Genomic DNA, 18,224 nt, shown 5'->3' on the forward strand with positions numbered 1-18,224 from the left:
AGATGGCTAAATGCCAGCGGTGCCAATTTCATCCCTAACTTTAAACAACAGCACTAAAATGAGGCTGTTTCTGAATAAAAATAAAACATCCATCTGGTGGAGAAATCATACAAATCGAGACATTCCCTGCAAGGCGTAAGGGCAGCGCTCCGCTTTACCTTCGCTCTTGCACTGGACAGTGTAATGGATGGGGATGTTTGTTTCCACGGGTTTCCAGGCCACCTGCGCTCCATCCTCATAGACTTCCACGATGTCAGGGGATGGAGGGCTGGGAGGAAGCTCTGCCGAGAGGAGGCACAAAACCCAGTGAATGTTACCCATGCTTGTACACCCAGCATTTCTCAGTTATAGTTATACTATTTTCATATATATATATATATATTTATATTCTCCTAGTGGAGCAGCAATTTAACTGTGCCTATTTTAAACTCAATATTAAGATTTTGAAGTCTGGTTCTAGAACCACATGGCTACTGGAGTGGCTCCGAAGCCAGGAGAAAGACTAAATAGTGAAGAAGAGGGAACGAACCCTGCAAAATGTGCCACGCTAGCAGAAAGCGAGGGCTGTGGAATAGGGTGGGCAAGGGAGAGACTGTCCCCTGAACCCATCTGCAGAAATCTCACCTCACAGGTATTTAAGGGTCACATTTTGGGGCAGGAGTACTACTGTTTTCCAAACCTGGGGCTGCCTTCATCTTCAAAAACTGCTTGCCAAACTACATCAGGTTTGTGAAGCCTGTTAACCTTCAGCATCTATCTTGCTGTCCTTGCTCCCAAATGACAGCTGCATTAGCTATTACAGAGGTCCTCTTTTTTAAAAAATCCACTCTGCTGCTGACTCTCAAGTTGCAGGGTTTTCTGATTTCAGCTGGGCCCTCACATTTAGCACAAGGGCAGAGAAAAACCCAACAATCTTTTGGTGCATAAGCCCTTAAGAGTTGACCAGTTCTGCACATACCACTTACCATGGACAAAAAAAAAATAAAAATCTAGCTGCTGCTTCTCTTACCTGCTTTTCTTACGATGCAAGAGGTAGATGCTGAGCCCAAGGAGTTTGTGGCCACACAGGTGTAAATACCAAAATCGTCGGCGCTAACAGAAAGAATAGTTAACAGCTGGAAGTTTTTCAGCGTGGCTGAGATGAGGATCTGACTGCTGCTGTGGACAGGTATCCCATCTGAAAAGCAGGAGACAGAAGAGGTAAGTACCCTGAAAATTTACATCAAGGTATAAAAACCCCTCCCTGCAACCCCGTCCCAGAGGCTAGGGACTCCCTACAGGGATGCCAACATCACCTCTGAACCAGTCAATGCGCAGGGAGGAGTGAGCTGCCGTCCGGCACGACAGCGTCACGCACTGTCCGATGGCAGCAGCCTGATCGATGAGCTCCTCAACGAACAAAGGTGCTGCAGAGAAGAGGAAAAGCAGTGATTCAGAGAACCCCAGGAGGGCTATGTGGAAAACAAGTGCACGCATGACATCAGAAAACGTTTTTAATCGGTTCAAGAACATTTTGTTCATGCTCTGCCATTCCATTGACCACCGGTTGGAGAATCCCCTGGGCATCGGGCGCGCAGGTGCAGGAGCCTCGCTTAGCCCCATGGATGCAGTGTGACTGCCTGTACATGACCATCCAGATGGATCTTGGAAGGTCCATGGGGAACACCTGCATTGCCCAGCCCTGCTGGTACAGCTAAGGCAGCAGAACATCTCAGAGGAGAGGGACAGCATGTCACAGCAGGAGTTTTCTTCTGGCCTAGCGTAAATGTGGAGGCAAAACTAAGCGATGGCATTTCAAAGATGAGGGGGTCAGATCAAGAAAACACAAGAAGAGAGCAGAAGAGATAAAAGATGGATGTGAAAGGAGGGAAAAAAGCCATAGAGAATGAGACCTGCTGCTGTCTTCATGGGAAAGGAGGAGCTCAGCTTTTCTTCTGTGTCTCTCCAAGGCTTTTTCTCCACAGAGCCCAGGAGCTGCCAGCCTCACAGACCTGCCCTGCCCTGCCCAGTGCTTGGCTGGGCTTTGCTGAATGCTGGGGCATTAACCTCAGCTCAGAAAATGCTCCTGCTAGATTCAAGGGAAAACTTGCCTGGGCAAAAGCAAGTTCAGCTTTGCTGCCATGCCATGTGGGGCTGCCCCACCATTTTTCATTGCACAGCTCTATAACAGCGTGTCTGTCCCTTACACACGCATGCAGGACTGGAGCGTAGGAATTCACAGTTCCCTGTTTCTGCCATCCCACCCTTGGATACTCCATTTATTCTCTTTCTAGCTTGCATATAGATTTTATTCCTTTGCAGTGGCTTCCTAGAATGGCTTCAGTTCACGACCAATGCCATGGCAAGGCAGTTTTAGCATAGATGGTAGTTATGATGTAAACAGAGGAGACTGGCTCATATTGCATGAGTTGGTCCAGGTCATCTTAAGACAATCATTGCAGATCCATCCTGAGAAACTGGCCTCACACAGCACAGGCATATTTGTTAGTGATACTTCATAATAAAACTAACTGATGACTTATGCAATAGCAATACCTTTCTCTTTTGGCATGAGGCTTGATAGCTTGAATGAAGAGAGTCCCGATTTCCTCTTCAGAGATCCTTCAGCCCCTGTTAACAGCTCTTTTTCGACTGCCTCGCTTCCCAGCTCGCCAAACTCTGTTCCAAAGAAAGGATGAGAAGTCATTCAAGGCCATCATTCTCCCTGTGGCATGCATTTACAGCAGAGAGTTCTGCTGTTCACACATAAATAGCTCAGCAGTCACAGGTTTCCTTATTAACGAGCCTTCAGTCAACAGGGAAGGCTGTGACAGCTATTGCAAACAGAATGATGTCCTGGAAGAACAGGGCATATCTAGGGACAGCAGAGAAGAAAGGACAGATTCTCTTGTCCACTGTCATCAACTTAGGTAGCCAGGGTGACTTCACTAACTTCTCCCTGTCACTTTAGCTTTAACGATTTACTGTGGTCAGATGAGAACTGCAGAAGAAACTGCAGCAAGGAGAGCATCACCCAGCCCTGATCTGCCTTTGTGCAAATTCAGACAGGGGAATTTAAGCCACTTCCATCAGCAGATTAACCCAGCTGACTCTGCCCTGAAGTGAGCCAGTAGCAGAGAGCTATTGGTGAATACGGCTAGTTTCATAACCTGCCACTGCCGGTTTTGCAGTGACTGTCTGACCACGGCCTCAGATATGCTGGGGGAAAAGGAAAAGGCAGATCTAGCAGAGCGCAGTTACAGCAGCAAATCGATGAAGGCACGGAGTAAAATATTTACCTTCCTCTGGCTCAGGAGATGTCTTTCCTTTTAGGATTCTTGAAATATGGGCAACAGAAGCTTTTACTTTCTTCTTCAGACTCTGCTCCACTGACTGCTCCACTGAATGAGACCTTGCATATGGCTTAAAGAGTCCTGGCTTGTTGTAGAAGGAGCTTCTCTGCTTCCCACTTGAGTCCTTTTGGGGGCCATAAATTTCCTTATGACTCTCTGATCCTTTCCCCATGGCTAATAAGTTAGTTGCCTTTGAATCCTCAGATATTTCCAAACGGTTCTTCCTGTTCCTGTCCTCTGCCTCTTCTCTGATGCACAGTCTTTTATCCTTATGCAAATGTCCTGCAGGAGGTGACCTTGCCCTTTCACCAAAAGGTATAAACCGTCTACCAGTTGGTTTGGGTGGAGGCTTCCTATAGTTCAGAAATTCAAATGGAAAATAGACAATGTCATACAAGTCAGAGAAATTCAAATAGGCAGGCTCTACCTCTGATATGTCGAGTTTTGGAGTTCCACTGCCAAGACTGGGTGTTTCATCCGACAGGTCTTTGATTTTCACTAAAGAAACTTCTGGGTGTTTACCAGTGTCCTTGCTTACTGACGCTTGACTGGGTCTTTTTCCAGCATCCAAGCTATCTGTTGAGGAAACGCTTACTTGGCTAGAAGCGGGGCTCTCAAACGCTAAGTCTTCCAGATGCTCACATTCATGAGGAACCATCTGTCCTCCCTGCCCTTCCAGGACCACTGACTTCTCACTCATGGCAGGATAGGGTTCTGCAAGGTCATCCAGCTCAGAAACTTCTATTTTACCCCCTTGTACAGAGGGGAAGGTGGTGTCCATAGGTGCTTGGCTACCTGGGCCTTTGCAGAACATCTCTGTGGGAGGAGAGATGTGCTTTCTGCATTCCTCCTCACCAGAAACTGACTCTGCCCAAACATTCATCTCTTCAGAGAGGGAAACCATCTCATCCACTAAGCCCTCCAGCACAGCAGACTCCTCATCACTGTAAAAAGAAGACCTGTGATGTGAGAGCTCCTGACTTTGATCCCTGCGGAGTGATGGTGGGACAGTTCTTCCAGCATCACAGCTTCCACTTGCTAAGGCAACGCCTCTACCCTCATCATAAACCTTTGGATGCTCTTCATATTCTAGCTTATAGACTGGAGCTGGAGCAACTTCTGGTTGTGAAGCAGTTAAGACACCTGGAGGCCCACCCTCCAGATCAGCAGAAACTCTGCCACTGGGACAGGCACCCCTGTGCTGCTCAGACACCTGACGTCCAGCCTTGGGGAACGGAGCAGGCATAGTCTGTCCAGCTGCTTGCCTTCCACTTGCTGTCACAGCTGATCTCACCTCACTGTGAAGTGATGCCTTTGGATGTTCTCGCTTTTCACTCTCACGGACCAAAGGGAGGCCAGTATTTTGGGAGGACACAGTTCTAGCTGGGTGTCTGCTCTCCAGAACGGCAGGCACCATGTCACTGCCTTTAGAAACCTTCTGGAGTTCAGCTCCCTCGATTTCAGTCTCATGGACCAAACTGGGAACAAGCTCTGTGACAGCTGAGCTTTCCCTCCTCGGAGCAGCAAGCCTCTCCTTGCTATGAGCTGGCCGTTCCCTTTCAGCCTGCTGTGCCCCATCGGAGACCAAAGTTGACATTGATTTTGGTGGTGGGACTTTTGGAACAACAAGATGCTCTTCCTTCAGGATAGCTGATGCTGTGTCTCCATGAACAGGAGCCCTCTTGTGTGTCTGGCTTTCGCCATCATGGGATGATGGTGGAGTGGTTCCTGTAACACCTGGTCCTTCATCCTCCAGGACACCAGATCTCACCTCTTCATAGGTCTTCAGCTTCTGATGCACACCTTCATCAGCTGTTTGCAGAGCAGTTAGGATACCAGGCCGTTTGCCCACCAAGGCAGTAGTCACTGGAACACTTTGATCAGGAAGTTCCTGACTTTTGTCTTTACACACTGGAAGTGAATCGGTTTTTGTTTGTGGGCCTGTTAAAACAGCAGCACTTTCACGCTCCATGAGATCAGATTTGGCAACGCTATGGGCAGAAGTCTTCTCATGTGAATGTTTCTGCCTTTTGTCTTTCCAAGGTGGAACTGGGGCTGTCCTTTTGATAAGCAAGCTTCCACCTTTTAGATCCGGCTGGATGTCGGTGCTGTGAGCAGACTCCTGGGGCAGATACGCACCTCCCTTGCTTGTAGGGGCTGACGTGGAGGTGGTGTCTGACTGTGCGAGCGTTGAAATGGACTGTTTGCCCTCCTGAAAAGCAGTGTCAGAGGCGCTGCCAGGGGGAGATTTACCTTCCATGCTTTCATGTTTTTGAGCTGATGATGCAGTTGCATCTGAGCACTGGGCAGTTAGAATGGCGCTTTTGCCTTCCAAATCTTCAACTTCCTCCTCAAAGTAAGCAGCTTTTGACTTCTTCAGTAAATGTTTCCTATTCTCACTCCTATGAGGTGACACTGGAAGTCTCTCTAGCTGTTGCACAGTAACAGCTGGGCACCCATTACCCTCACATTTTGTGGAAGGAGGGGGCTGCTCTTCTGAACAATTCTTGCTGGCTCTCCTAAAGTCCTCCTGCTTTGAAGTGTCTACAGAACATCCCTTGCTAGGCCCCGCAGAAATGTCACAGTGGTCACTGCCTTCAGGGCAACTTTCCTGTGACAAAATATCACAGTCTTCTTCCAAAATATCTTGTTCCCTCACTGATCTTGAGGCTCTCAGCCTGTAGTCATCCAGGGAACGGCTTCGGCTAGCACCAGCAATGGCAGGATGTGGTGGTTTCCTTGCAGTGTCAAACGAAGCTGATTTGGTCAGCAGACTTTCCCTGTGATCATCTCCATCATCAGACTTTCCTTCTTCTTCTTCCAGTTCAAACTGCTCTAGAAGGGGCTCACGGAGACCACTGAGAGGGACCTTTGAATATCCAGCTTTCCGGAAAGTCCTTCTGGCTCTGTCCAGGTGCCTTCTGAACTCCCTGCCTGGTGAGGAAGGCCCCCTTGCAGGTAGCTCAGCTGCTTGGCTGTAGAAAGTGCTTTTAATGACACTCTGTCTAGGAACACAGACAGGTGGCTTTTCTGTCCCATCCCCAGCCTTATCAATTCTGTCCTTATCAGATAAAAATATGTCTGGTTTTTCTTTCTGAGAGGGATGTGATGTGCTTTCTGTGGAAGTCCTCACTGATGAAGACTCAGCAGCACCGCTTCTTTGGGACTGCTCTGCTCCTTCATCTCGAGGTCTGGGATGGAGCCCCTCCTCTTTCTCCTTTAAGATACTTGCCATGAGCTCTTTGGTTTCTGTAGGTGATTTGTCCCCCACCTCAGCTTTCGTTGAAGCATACTTCCTCCTCATGGGTTTTACTGGAGGGACTGACATTTTAGAGTGCTTCTCTTCACTTGAGGGTTTTGGAGGCTCCTGATGGCTTGATACATCAAATATGGACAAGTGCAGTTCGGGTGTAGAGCCAAAGTGCCTCTTCGTGGGGAAATGCGAGTTCTCGTTGTCTGAAGACGAGCCGCTGGTACTGGATGAAGTGCTTTCTTCAATAAGATGTCGGGAGATGGCCAGGGAGGTGTTGTCGTGAGTTCTTTCTAGGATTTCTGGGATAGACCGCATTACCAGTATGGATTTATAGCACATCAGAGACCGCTGAAAAGCAAAACAAAATGCTGCACAATCAGATGGAAACATGGTGGGACCATGGTAAAACAAGCATACCAAAATGAACTTCGACACTCTTAAATACCACACATACTAGTTCAATAACACGTTGCCACCCTTTGTACATATCGTCAATCCAGGCCTCATTTGCTCTCCAAGTCTTCCTCTTCTCTCATTCACAGAGGTGAAACTATATTGACTTCAGGGGACATATTTGCTGTTGTGAACAGGGAAGCAGAACCCTGCTTGAGATATTCAGAGATGATCTGGCCACTCAAATCAGATGGAAAAGGAGTTTTTAATGGAACACATCAGATGAGAGCCTAGCTGGAGTAAATGGCCTTAAATTCATCAACTGCAGTACAACCTACAGTGACTTAGGCCAACAGAAGACCTACCCTACTGTAGGAGGTAGGACTCATCTGCTCTAACTTCTGCCATGTGAGACATCTCAGTTGAAGTTGAGCAGCTGGGCCTCCCCTTACAGCCAACAGAGAGAAACAGGCACCTGCAGAACGCAATCAATCTGATTATTTTAGAGAACTTCAGGAAAAGAGGAATCTTCTTGGGACCTGTCTATAGTTTAGTATCAATTGCAAAGGCAGCTGAGGATACCTGACTTAGACACAGCCATGCATCTTACAGGCACCTGCATTAGGGCAGATGATTTTCAGGCAGTAAAAGCCTAGGTAATTTATTTCTGCCACATCCGTTGACTACTCTCTCCTGGGCTTATTCCCCATTCATAGCCAAGCTGAGATCTCTGCTGTGCTGGCTGTCCTAGCCCAACAGACTTTAAGAGATGCAAATGTAATTAAAAATATATATAACTAAAAAGAACCAACATTGATTAAGGCCAACTCACCTGCCACTTGCTCCGAGCCACAATGAATTTGAGCTGCTTGGTATTAATGAAATGAGCTGCTTCGAGGGGGAGATTATGCTGCCAGGTGGAATGAGAGGAAAATCACTGGTTAAAAAATCCTGAATTTTTCCCTGAGAAGTTTTTTTGGTGGTTTTGTTGTTTTTGTTTTTTTTTTTTTTAGGATTCTCTCCTTCTAGACTTGTTTAATTTAGGAAAGTTACAATAGACCAAATGCTACAATCCCCTCATAGCTAAATTGTAGACAATCTCAGCTTTTCAATGATTAAAGCAAGCCCTGTTCAAGGCATGTCATGAAATTCTTTTTTTTGTTTGTTTGTTTGTTTGTTAATTTTTAGCTCTTCTCCTTAGCAATTTAATGCATTGGAATATAAACCATAACTTTTCTCTTCAAAGCCACAGTTTTCTTTCCATACAGACATACTCTATCTATTCATGTCAAGTAGCAATCTTTATCTTCTGAAAGAAAGGTATCTTGGCATGTAAACACCAATGCATCTCCTCTTTCTGGAGAGCCATGCCTGAACTTCTCTGTAGGACAGAAAGTAGGAGACCAAGAGAAAAAATAAACCAGTAAATAATATCAAGCAGCTTTAAGAGCAGCCCCTCCAAAAGTCTGTTCCAACCTCTATTTTTAACGACTCTACTGAAGAACCAGGACAAACTTACCATGAACCACTTGTGGGAAAGACAGTCCAAAGCACTAGGCCTTGCTCTGAGAAGAGAAAAAAAAGATCAGGAAGACTTCCAATCTGAGACTCCCTGCAGATCCTCAGGAAGACCCCATGGGAGTCTGCAGGGAGCCTGTTCAAGGGCATTGAGAGAATTCCTAAGAGTGACTTTCACTCTTTAGGTGACCAGAGTAAAAATGGCTTTGGCAGCAGGCAGAAAGAATAGAAATGAAACTAAAAAGCAAGCGCCTGCAAACATGCCTTCAAGCTGCCTTTTGTACTTGAAATTGCTTAATGAATGTGGTTAATATTATTTAATTCTCGCATAACTCCCTCTGTACTAGTCTTTGCTCTTCCCACTTCTCTATGTCATTTCACTCATCTGCCTGGAGGAGTCAGGGAGTAAGGACATCACCGTACCAGAAACAGGCCAATTTGGCAAATTCCCAAGTTGTGTTTTGGGTAATGGAGACTAATAAAGAAGAATTAGGGCGTAACGCACCATGTCTTACTCAGCTTTCTACTTTTCAAAACAACTGCAGCTCTCATGAGCTGAGATCTGCCTGCTGTGACACCAACATCTTTGCACACTGGCTGTAGGAAGCACAAAAGTGTACTCACTCGGGGTGCTGCTGTAGGATCCCTTTCACAAAGTCCTTTGCATCTTCACTCAAGTGAACAAAATCAGGAATAGTCCATGAAATTTCTCCATTCTGGATATTTAAAAGGGTTCCTCTGTCATTCTCCCCAGCAAATGGAGACTTGCACGTTAGGCTTATTTATTAAACACCATGAAATAAAAGAACACAGACTTTAGACTTTTATTTGCTGTTCAAATGACAGAAGCACACACACTTACATGGGGCTTTAAAATGCTTGAGGGACTCCATGCGTGGGACTTGTGATGCTTGTGACCAGTGCATCCACTTAGAGAACATCTTTCACCCCTGCATTACATGCCACTTAACTGAATTATTTATCCCTGTTTCACAGATAAGGAATTAAGGGTTTGATTTTGCACAGCTACAATAGGGTGTTGGCCAAAACAGACAAGGGGAAGACTGAACCTCATTGACCGCTGTCATCGCTAACTGCAAGGAGAGCGGCTGTCAGGTCTTCAAGCAGGGACAAGGACTAACGCCGTGGACAACCAGGAAAGAGTGAGTAAAGGAGAAAACCACAAAAGAAATTGCCCTCATTATAGAAGGACTCAATGCTTTGCTCAAATTCCTCACTTGAAGGTACTTGTGGGTTCTGATTGACAAAGGGATATTGAATGACTCTTTCCAAGAAGATTTATTTACCTTAAATATGTGATGACTCCCACAGCCCTGAGGAGAGAGGGAACACAAATGTCAGGTGTTCATCACTATTTCTCCCTCCTTCTCAAACACACAGCCCCTTTTCCTGCCACTAGACACCCTGGCACAGAAAGATCACCTTCTTCTCCCTACCTTTCCGAGGAAAATAAATCCCAAAAGCTGTTGCTTTCACCCTTCATTTTTTTTCCTTTTAACATTTTTTAGAATTGTTCTCAAGTAATCCTCCATTTTTAAAGCACAGATAGAGGAGAAGACCCAAAATATTTTTTTTTGGAGCTTGCTTGCCTTTTCTAGAAAGCATCTTAGGATCATCCTCCCTAGTCGCTGCCTCTAAGAAAGATCATCTTCTCTAAGATGCTCCTTTGTGTTAATTAGCTGCCAGAGTTCAATTATGGTCGAACAAAATAGACAGAGGGAGGTTTAAAGAGCCCTGATGGGTTTTGGATTCTCAGGGTTCACTTTCAGTTTCCTGTATTATTATCACTACTCCATTTACTTATTAACAACAAATGGAACTTGGGGCCATCTAGGACAAAAGCTGTTTAAAAAGAGGACAGGTTACCAGATATCAGTTGCTTTTGACACTGGTGACTGAGAAACAATTTCTGGGGCAACGAACTCCGGAGACCCATATTTGCTGAACTGAGGCTCAAAGGGCGTGATCTTCTGGGCAAATCCAAAGTCACAGAGCTTAAGGTCTTCCCTTTCAGGGTAAACCATGAGGATATTCAGCGGCTAGTAAATGAAATAAAATAAAAGGGAGGAACTTTTCTTGAAAGCAGGCAATATTTTCAGTTTTAAGTAAGAATAATTCAAATAGAGAATGCCCATTCCCTGACCAACAAGAGGTGATGATAGGCCGGACCTGCCATTGCACATTACCTTAATGTCCAAATGAAGGATGTTGTTGTCATGAAGATATTTGATTCCTTCCAAAATTTGCTTGATATATAATTTGACCTAAAAATTAAATCAATTATTAAACAATTATTAAACATTAATAGTAAATAAGAGGATCCCTGATTCCACTAACAGTTTTAATATATAAGGGAGAAATTGAACTAGAAATACTTTTAAAGCTAGAGAACTTCTTGCATTAGTCTTGCAGTTGAAATAAGATGTGGACCAAACATTACCACATGGAATGAAGCTGTGCCGTGCATGTGATGTGCTGGAGCCTTCTATATGTGAAAAAGCCCTTACTTAAAAAAAAAAAAAAAAAAAACACCACCCTACAAACATGCAAAAAAGAAACAGATTCCCATTTAATGAACCTTATCAACCATCTAATTTATCTAACTCAGACTCAGTTCTGGCTTAGTGTAAATCAGGCAAACACATTTACAGCACAAATACATTTTAAAACTATGTTGTAAACCTGTTTTCTCGACCATGCGTAGATCCAGTCTGCCTATGACTGAACAAGGAGTTAAAATTTACAGCTAGCTTCAGCTTTGGAAGTCCTCTACCTTCGACATTTTTTAGTGTTAGCTGACATCTGATCTTTAAAGGTCCCTTCCAACCCAAACCATTCTATGATTCTACGATATTTCCCTCTGAGTATCTAAAAGAAAAGTCAGTTTTACCTATGGGACACCGGGCTACTAAGTGGGAAGTGTGAAAGATTTTGAACTTTGAGCACCAAGGATCTCAAAACAAACCCCTTAGAAACTGTAATTTCAGCCCTTGGTTTGGAGACTGAAAGGGAGTGGATAGCACTACAGTTGTGAGGGGATAAAGAGTTATTAAACAAGTGAAGATAAAGGAGCTCCAGGTGACAGATAGCAAAGAAATGATGATAATAGACAAAATACCATCTGTATTAGGCTGAATGCAATGCTGATGGTCAAAACCACTGGCTGTTTCTAGTTACTCCCCAGGGAAACTCAACTTAGTAATGAAAGCTGATGGGAACACATTTTAGAGGCTGATTGTGTTTTAACAGATTCTCACTGGCTCAAAGATATTCCTCATATTCAAAAAGGAAAATGCAGCTGGAAGCTGCTCTGGTGGTACCCACCAATTCTGGACCTTCAAGTGAGACAGAAAGATTACCTCTGCTTCAGTGACGACACTCTTCTTGAATAAACGGTCAAGGAGCTCTTCACTGGAACATCTGACACAGCATTAAGGGAAAACAGAACTACAGTTAAATGCTTGTTTTTACTTTGTAACCACCTCTATCCAGCTGACAGAGCAGAATTCACGAGGTCATCTCAGGCAACGTGATGTGCATGTAATTCATTAAAAGCTTTATTGCAGAAATGTTCTTCTTGCACAATTGTGATAAAATTGGGCTGCTCCAAACCTGTGCTCCCTATACACAGGAGCATGGTATTGCTTGTGCTAAAATCTGCCTGTTGGTTATGGGTTTTCTGCTCTGCACTGCATTTTCCTGATGATCATCCAGACTGGACCTCCAGACATCTCAGAAAAGAGATTTGGTGCTTAACAACTCGTTCACACTTGTATATACAAGTGCAGAAGCAGTGCAGCGAGGAGCTCACAGAGCTATGCTATCCTGCAGTGCAGAGAAAGCCTGGGCATGTCCTTTTATCTCAGGCAATACCTGAAAATGGTTAATTGCTTAGTTATTTAATAAATGAGGTCTACCCAGTATTTCCCAGCCTCCTCAGACAAGCAGCAGAGAAAAGGATACAACTCAAGAATCAAAATCAGCGTTTTCCGTGTTTCAAACTGATCCAGGAGCCTGGTAATTCTGTCGTGGGACAGAGAGGCAAGAATATCCCTCTCTTGATGCGCTCGAGCCTTCGTTTTGCTTCGTAGAGGTATGAATTTGGCAGCACAAGACACTCTGTTCCCTTTATGTACAACTCGTTTCACAAAGCTGAAGCAGCCCCTGTGTAAAAATCAAAGGACAAGCCCTGCTCAGACTTGGTTCAAAGCCCTCTGCACAGCAGGTGTAGACCTTTCCATGTCCCAGCCTTTGACAGCTCCCTACTGCTCAGGGCTTAAATTCTCCAGCATAAAACCCTGAATTTCCTGTATATGAGGTGCTATTGCCCTCTCCTGGCTGTCTCCAAAACTAAGCAACGAGTTCACTTCAAGGGAAAAGCTGTTTCAGGTGATACAGCCTTGTGTGACAAAGGCTGATGCTCTTGGATCCCTTGGACAGACATGGGTCTTGTACGTACGTCGCTATGGGCTTGTGATGCTAACATTGCCGAGGAGCCATACATACCTGGGCGCCTATCCTGCCAGCCTGTGGCTGGTATTTTTTCTGGTTGGAGCTACCTGGACATATGGGCTTTATGGACACTCCCATCCTCTGTCAGAAAGCTCAGGAAAGTGTTTCCAGCAGATCTGCAATGGGCTGACCTCCCACTTCTGCCACTACTTTCACCTTTTCAGACTTTTCCACAGCTGAGCCCACCTCTACCTCTGGTTACACATGCTCAGCAGCTCAGATGGGCAATTAGATATTCTCCAGAAGTGATGCTATAAAGTTGGAAAATTCATTTACCTTCCAATCTCCTGCTTAACCTCATAAAGGGAATGGAGCTTTCTCCTGGTGGCCACTTTCTTTGCTGCTTGGTCTTTCTTAGCTTTGGAAATGAAGGAAAATACAAGTGTTAATATTCAGACAACAATGCCTTGCTAATAGTGTGCAAAGTTATTACAGGACAATTTAAGGCAGGAGAAATTGCAGAGGTCCTCTAAACTTCTGCACAGAATCCAGTGGAGCTGTTCAATGACAGAACCTGCCAATATGAACTTTGGAGCTGCATCTTCACCTGACATAGATCAGAAGAGCCAGGCTAAAGAGCAGAACACCACCAGAGACATGGCCCCACTTATTTCTGTGGCCCATGGTATCGGTTCATCATGTAGTCTGAAGCAGAAAAAAAAAAAAAATCTCATTTGTATATATATGTGTAGGTCATTAGATCATTTACTCTTATACTGGATCCTGCCAAACCGGTAATATACAAATGCTGTGCAGGAATACAGAGCAGATACCATATGGGTATCAGAAGATGACTGCAACAGAGTACATATTGCAATGGCTATGGCAGCAGCTCCTGCAGCTGAGTGACATTACCTTCATGTACGACCAGCTCTGCTTTGCACAAAACCTCCCCTCCTGCATTTTTAGCAACACAGGTATAAACACCACCGTCTTCTGAGACAGCATTGTCCACGACTAAGAAATATGTTGTTCCTTCCTTCCCTTGATGGAGCCTGGTGCTGTCTGTCAGCAACGAAGTGCCCTGAAAGAATGAAATGACATTTTGGCACTGGAAAAACCAAGACAGAAACAGATGTTTCTTCTCTTCAAGAAATGAGATATAGGAGCAGAGCTACAACACAGACTGTTTAGGCTAGCAAATCTCACTAACAAAGTGGTGGCTGAAGGAGTCCCCCATGTCTAACTTTGTCTGCTTCCACATTACCCACTAACATTTTTGTTTCATAACCCATTCGTAGGAATACGGGCTTGGGAGGGATCACCAGGGCCATGTGGTTTATTCTTCAGCTCTCCCAGCACACAATGCCTGAGCATTAAGCCCAGGGAGCACGAGGATCAACTACTCTGCTCCTGCCTGGTCTCCAGCTTGTGCTGGCACTTGTAGTGCTTAATACATTCGTAAATGCTATGAAAAAAAAAGGGACAGGAGGGATCGTGTGTGGCACAGAGATCAGATTATGAAGATTTGCTAAAGGACCTTATGAGACCGCCTGTCTGGGCAGTGAAATGCTAGATAAATGTATATAATACAATAAATGTAAAGTGATGCAACCCTATTCCCCCACATGAAATGTCTGTCTCTGAGCTGTTCCTTATTACACCGGAGCAGAACTCTGAGTTACAGTAGATCACTCCATAGCAGCACCAGCTCAGTGCTTGGAGGCAGTCAAAAACTACCAGATGTTAGAAATTATTAGGGAAGAAATGAAGAATAAGACAAAAAGCATCATCTTATAAATCCTAGGTTTTCCCAGGGTATGTTAGTGTTGCAGCAATGTTCTTTCTGTAACAGCTTCCAGATGAGGATTGACAGAGCAAGTTTGGGCTCTTCAGCCTGGAAGGGAAGCTCTAGCAATACAACATGATATTATGAATAGCTCAGCAAGTGGGCAGGGCTTAACTTTTCCTGCAAGATGTAAGACCCAACACGTGAAGCTTTTGGTAAATATGTACAGAATAGCCAAAAAGAGGTGGCACTTCAGGCAGCCTCCTTGCCAAGGGACACTGTCCATGCAAGATGTTTACATGGGTGCAAGAGGAGATTAAATAAGCACATGGAGAGCTTTACGGTGGTTCAGTAAATAGATAAAGTTCAACTAGCTTGTGATAACTCTCAGTTGAAAATGTCAGAGCTTTGGAGAATATTAACAGGGTGTATCATATATTCTTGTCTTGTTCTTCTTTTCAAGGTGTTCAGGCACATGCATGTACATGTGTTTGTGCGTGGGAGGGGGTTCTTTGCATTTTTGCTTGGTTTTTAAGGTTATTTTATGCGTCTGAGTAGCTCATTCTTCTACTTCCCACACAGAAGGTAGAAAAAAAAAGGAATAAACCTTTTGTGTACAAACGAGCTAGTTGGACAGAGAGTTACAATCATTATAAAACAAGAGTGGCTTATTTCAGGGGCATGACAATATTCTGAGGAATAGTAAATGATTTAGTCTTTCCTTTCCATGGGATATTTGTCCTTAGTCACATTCATTTTATCAGTTAGCTATGGAAAACATACAGAGCCTGAAAGTCACATTGACAATTGGAATAATCCACTCTTAATCCCATCCCTGACCCCAAAACCACAGCACACGTCTTGGTGGCTCTCAGACAGACACCAGTCTCCCTGCCCATCCCCAAAACCATCTCGCTTGCCTTTTCTGCGAAAGGAGCTACAGCGACACTGGAGACAACTCAAGGTGAGATGCATGGTTGGTGGTTCCTGAGAACTGCAGCTTATTCAACAAAATCTATAGATATGACCCAGAATCAGTGTAAGAGGTGTAGGATGAAAGAGCAAAATAAATTCTGGACAGAAATACTGCTTTACAGTCCTTTCTGTAGACTTTATTCTCAGCCAGAGAAACGCCTGCACTTACCTTAAACCACAAAACGGTAGGCTGAGGGGTTCCTTCAATGACTGCCTGAAATTTGGCACGCTCCCCAGAATTCACCTGCACATCCTCTATTGTCACTTGCATATAGGGAGGACCTGGTGAGACACAAGGATTTGCTGCATGCACAGTACCATAACTTTGTTCATGGTGTGCTGATGTAGGTTGAGTTACTCAAATGGGATTTACAGGACCGGCCATTTAGAATATGACATCAGCTTAGTGTCAAATCAAAAGATATCACAGCAATATATTTGGGTTTCTTTATACTGGCATTACTTTTAGGCTTCATATCTTCACACTTATTTGTTACTTTTTGTTTAATAAACGGGTACTGCTCAAGAAATGGAAGTATTTAAAAAAAATCAGTCATTGATAGCTATTACCAAAGGAGAAGGCAATGACCATCACGGGATGTGGGAGAGGGAAACAAGACTCTTCCTTACTTGTTGGGGTCTTCTCCTCAGTCTTATACACACGAGTTCTTTCTGTGGTCTCAATATAAACTTCACTGTGTACGTCCCAGACCACATCTCCTTCTCTTCTGTACCAGTCTCCTGCCCCCGCGGCTGGTGATGTTCTTTCATGAAACCCAAGAGAAAAGATCATTACACAGTCACGTACAACCACAGAGATACAGGATTACACCCTGCCACTGACCTGTGTGTTTTTAACCACCAGACAAGTAATTATTAACTTAAAATTAATACAAGGAGATTGAGGTTGGGTTTTTTTTTTGGGAGGAGGGGGATAAATTTCTCTCCAACCTTTTCTATCCTTCTTGCACGATGCATGTGTGAACAGGATTCTAAAAATAACAACAAACCTACAAGAATCAGTTCAAGTCACCACCTGCTTCCTCCACCACAGAGGACTTGCTTTTCTTGCAACAAAGTCTGCCGCATTCAGAAATCTGTGTATTGGGATGGGTTTTTACCTGGTAATAGGAACGGTGCGCTCCTGAGTCCTTTCATCTCCAGCAGCCGTCTCATCATGGGAAGGACCGGGACTGGACTTTGGCACACTTGATTCTTCAGCTGGAATCTGTCTTTGTGCTTTGTCTGGCAGCAGAAACAGGACAAGTTAGACACGTCACCTATGACGGCACACCTGAAACCCGGAGCAAACCGTTGGAGCCACGTCTAGTCTGCCTTGTGTCAGAACCGAGTCCCTCTGACCTCAGCTGAGTGCAATCACTGAAGCCAAAAGGAGAATTTGGCCCTTTTGAGAAGACCACATGAAGCAAACGGCTTGAATAACATCAGAGAGACTGAACACATTACTGAGTGGGCAAAAGTAACTTTTCTGTAAGGAAACACACACAGACAAAAATAGGAAAGGTAGTCAGTAGGGATGAGAAGAAATAGGATGACTGGAAGGATAAAATGAGTTCAATACATCCTTTATAGGACATAATTTAACTATGAGTTCCAGCTCATGGCTATGATGAAATCATAGAATCATTTAGGTTGGAAAAGACCCCTAAGATCATCAAGTCCAGCTGTGAACCTAACACTGCCAAGTCCACCACTAAACCATGTCCCTAAGAGCCACATCTACACGTCTTTTAAATACCTCCACGGATGCCCAGCATTAGCTTCATACACACAAATGCTTCAATTAAACTTTGCGTTATGAGAAGAGTTCTTGACTCACTGTTGCAATCACAGACAGTATCAGTGAAATGTGTAAGCTTACATCAGTGTGAAACTGGAGACCAAGGCAGGCCCTGCCTAGGGGTACAGATAATATGGAGATATGCTAATATGGAGGACCTGGTGATATTATAACATTAGCATTGGTGTACTTCCACTGGGTTCTTTGAAAATGTCCTCGGACAACTCTAAGTCACACCAGAACAAGGTTTGGCATCTGGGGCTTGCAGGAACGAGGAAGTAAAAAGATGGCACAGCTTAATGGCAGTTGAGGTATTGTTCTTCTTTTATTATTAATTATTATTAATATATCTTCAAAACCTGGTTTGATCTTCCATTCCTAAACTACCTGATTGTCTTTTGATATTGACTGTTGGAGTTACCCCATAGGATAAGGTGCATCATCTTTTTCATCTGAGGAGAAAAGGTTAAATCAAGAGGATTCTTCTCCCCAGCAGGAAGGGCCTTTTTGGGGAGCACTCTAGGGGTGTTTGGAGCTGGCTGGTTTTGGAAAGAAGCAACAGTTTCTAGAAATCACATGAAACAGCTCTATTGGGATGGAAAACATGGTTATTCAAGGCATTACTGGCAGGGTCAGAGATCCCAGGTTGGTAGGATTGTGGTTTCCTATTGCCAGCACTATCAAGTTGTT

The 18,224-nt window shown here is 44.4% G+C and overlaps 1 protein-coding gene across 1 annotated transcript in view; it reads right to left on the reverse strand.

The window, feature by feature from the left end:
- The window catches only part of OBSCN (obscurin, cytoskeletal calmodulin and titin-interacting RhoGEF), a 197,712-nt gene that overhangs the window by 9,307 nt on the left and 170,181 nt on the right, over window positions 1-18,224 (reverse strand). The window contains exons 99-116 of the mRNA XM_075746848.1: window positions 16,855-16,978; window positions 16,364-16,497; window positions 15,903-16,015; window positions 13,885-14,053; window positions 13,306-13,387; window positions 12,481-12,681; window positions 11,877-11,937; window positions 10,704-10,781; window positions 10,384-10,556; window positions 9,804-9,830; window positions 9,121-9,273; window positions 8,498-8,543; window positions 7,811-7,888; window positions 3,279-6,933; window positions 2,536-2,658; window positions 1,296-1,406; window positions 1,010-1,177; window positions 159-281 (exon numbers count right to left, since the gene is read on the reverse strand). Coding sequence (XP_075602963.1) covers window positions 159-281; window positions 1,010-1,177; window positions 1,296-1,406; window positions 2,536-2,658; window positions 3,279-6,933; window positions 7,811-7,888; window positions 8,498-8,543; window positions 9,121-9,273; window positions 9,804-9,830; window positions 10,384-10,556; window positions 10,704-10,781; window positions 11,877-11,937; window positions 12,481-12,681; window positions 13,306-13,387; window positions 13,885-14,053; window positions 15,903-16,015; window positions 16,364-16,497; window positions 16,855-16,978 — 5,619 coding nt within the window. The remainder of the gene's footprint in view (window positions 1-158; window positions 282-1,009; window positions 1,178-1,295; window positions 1,407-2,535; window positions 2,659-3,278; window positions 6,934-7,810; window positions 7,889-8,497; window positions 8,544-9,120; window positions 9,274-9,803; window positions 9,831-10,383; window positions 10,557-10,703; window positions 10,782-11,876; window positions 11,938-12,480; window positions 12,682-13,305; window positions 13,388-13,884; window positions 14,054-15,902; window positions 16,016-16,363; window positions 16,498-16,854; window positions 16,979-18,224) is intronic.

The sequence above is a fragment of the Balearica regulorum genome, chromosome 2 (genome assembly GCF_011004875.1).
Source record: "Balearica regulorum gibbericeps isolate bBalReg1 chromosome 2, bBalReg1.pri, whole genome shotgun sequence".
Classification (NCBI taxonomy): Eukaryota; Metazoa; Chordata; class Aves; order Gruiformes; family Gruidae; genus Balearica; species Balearica regulorum.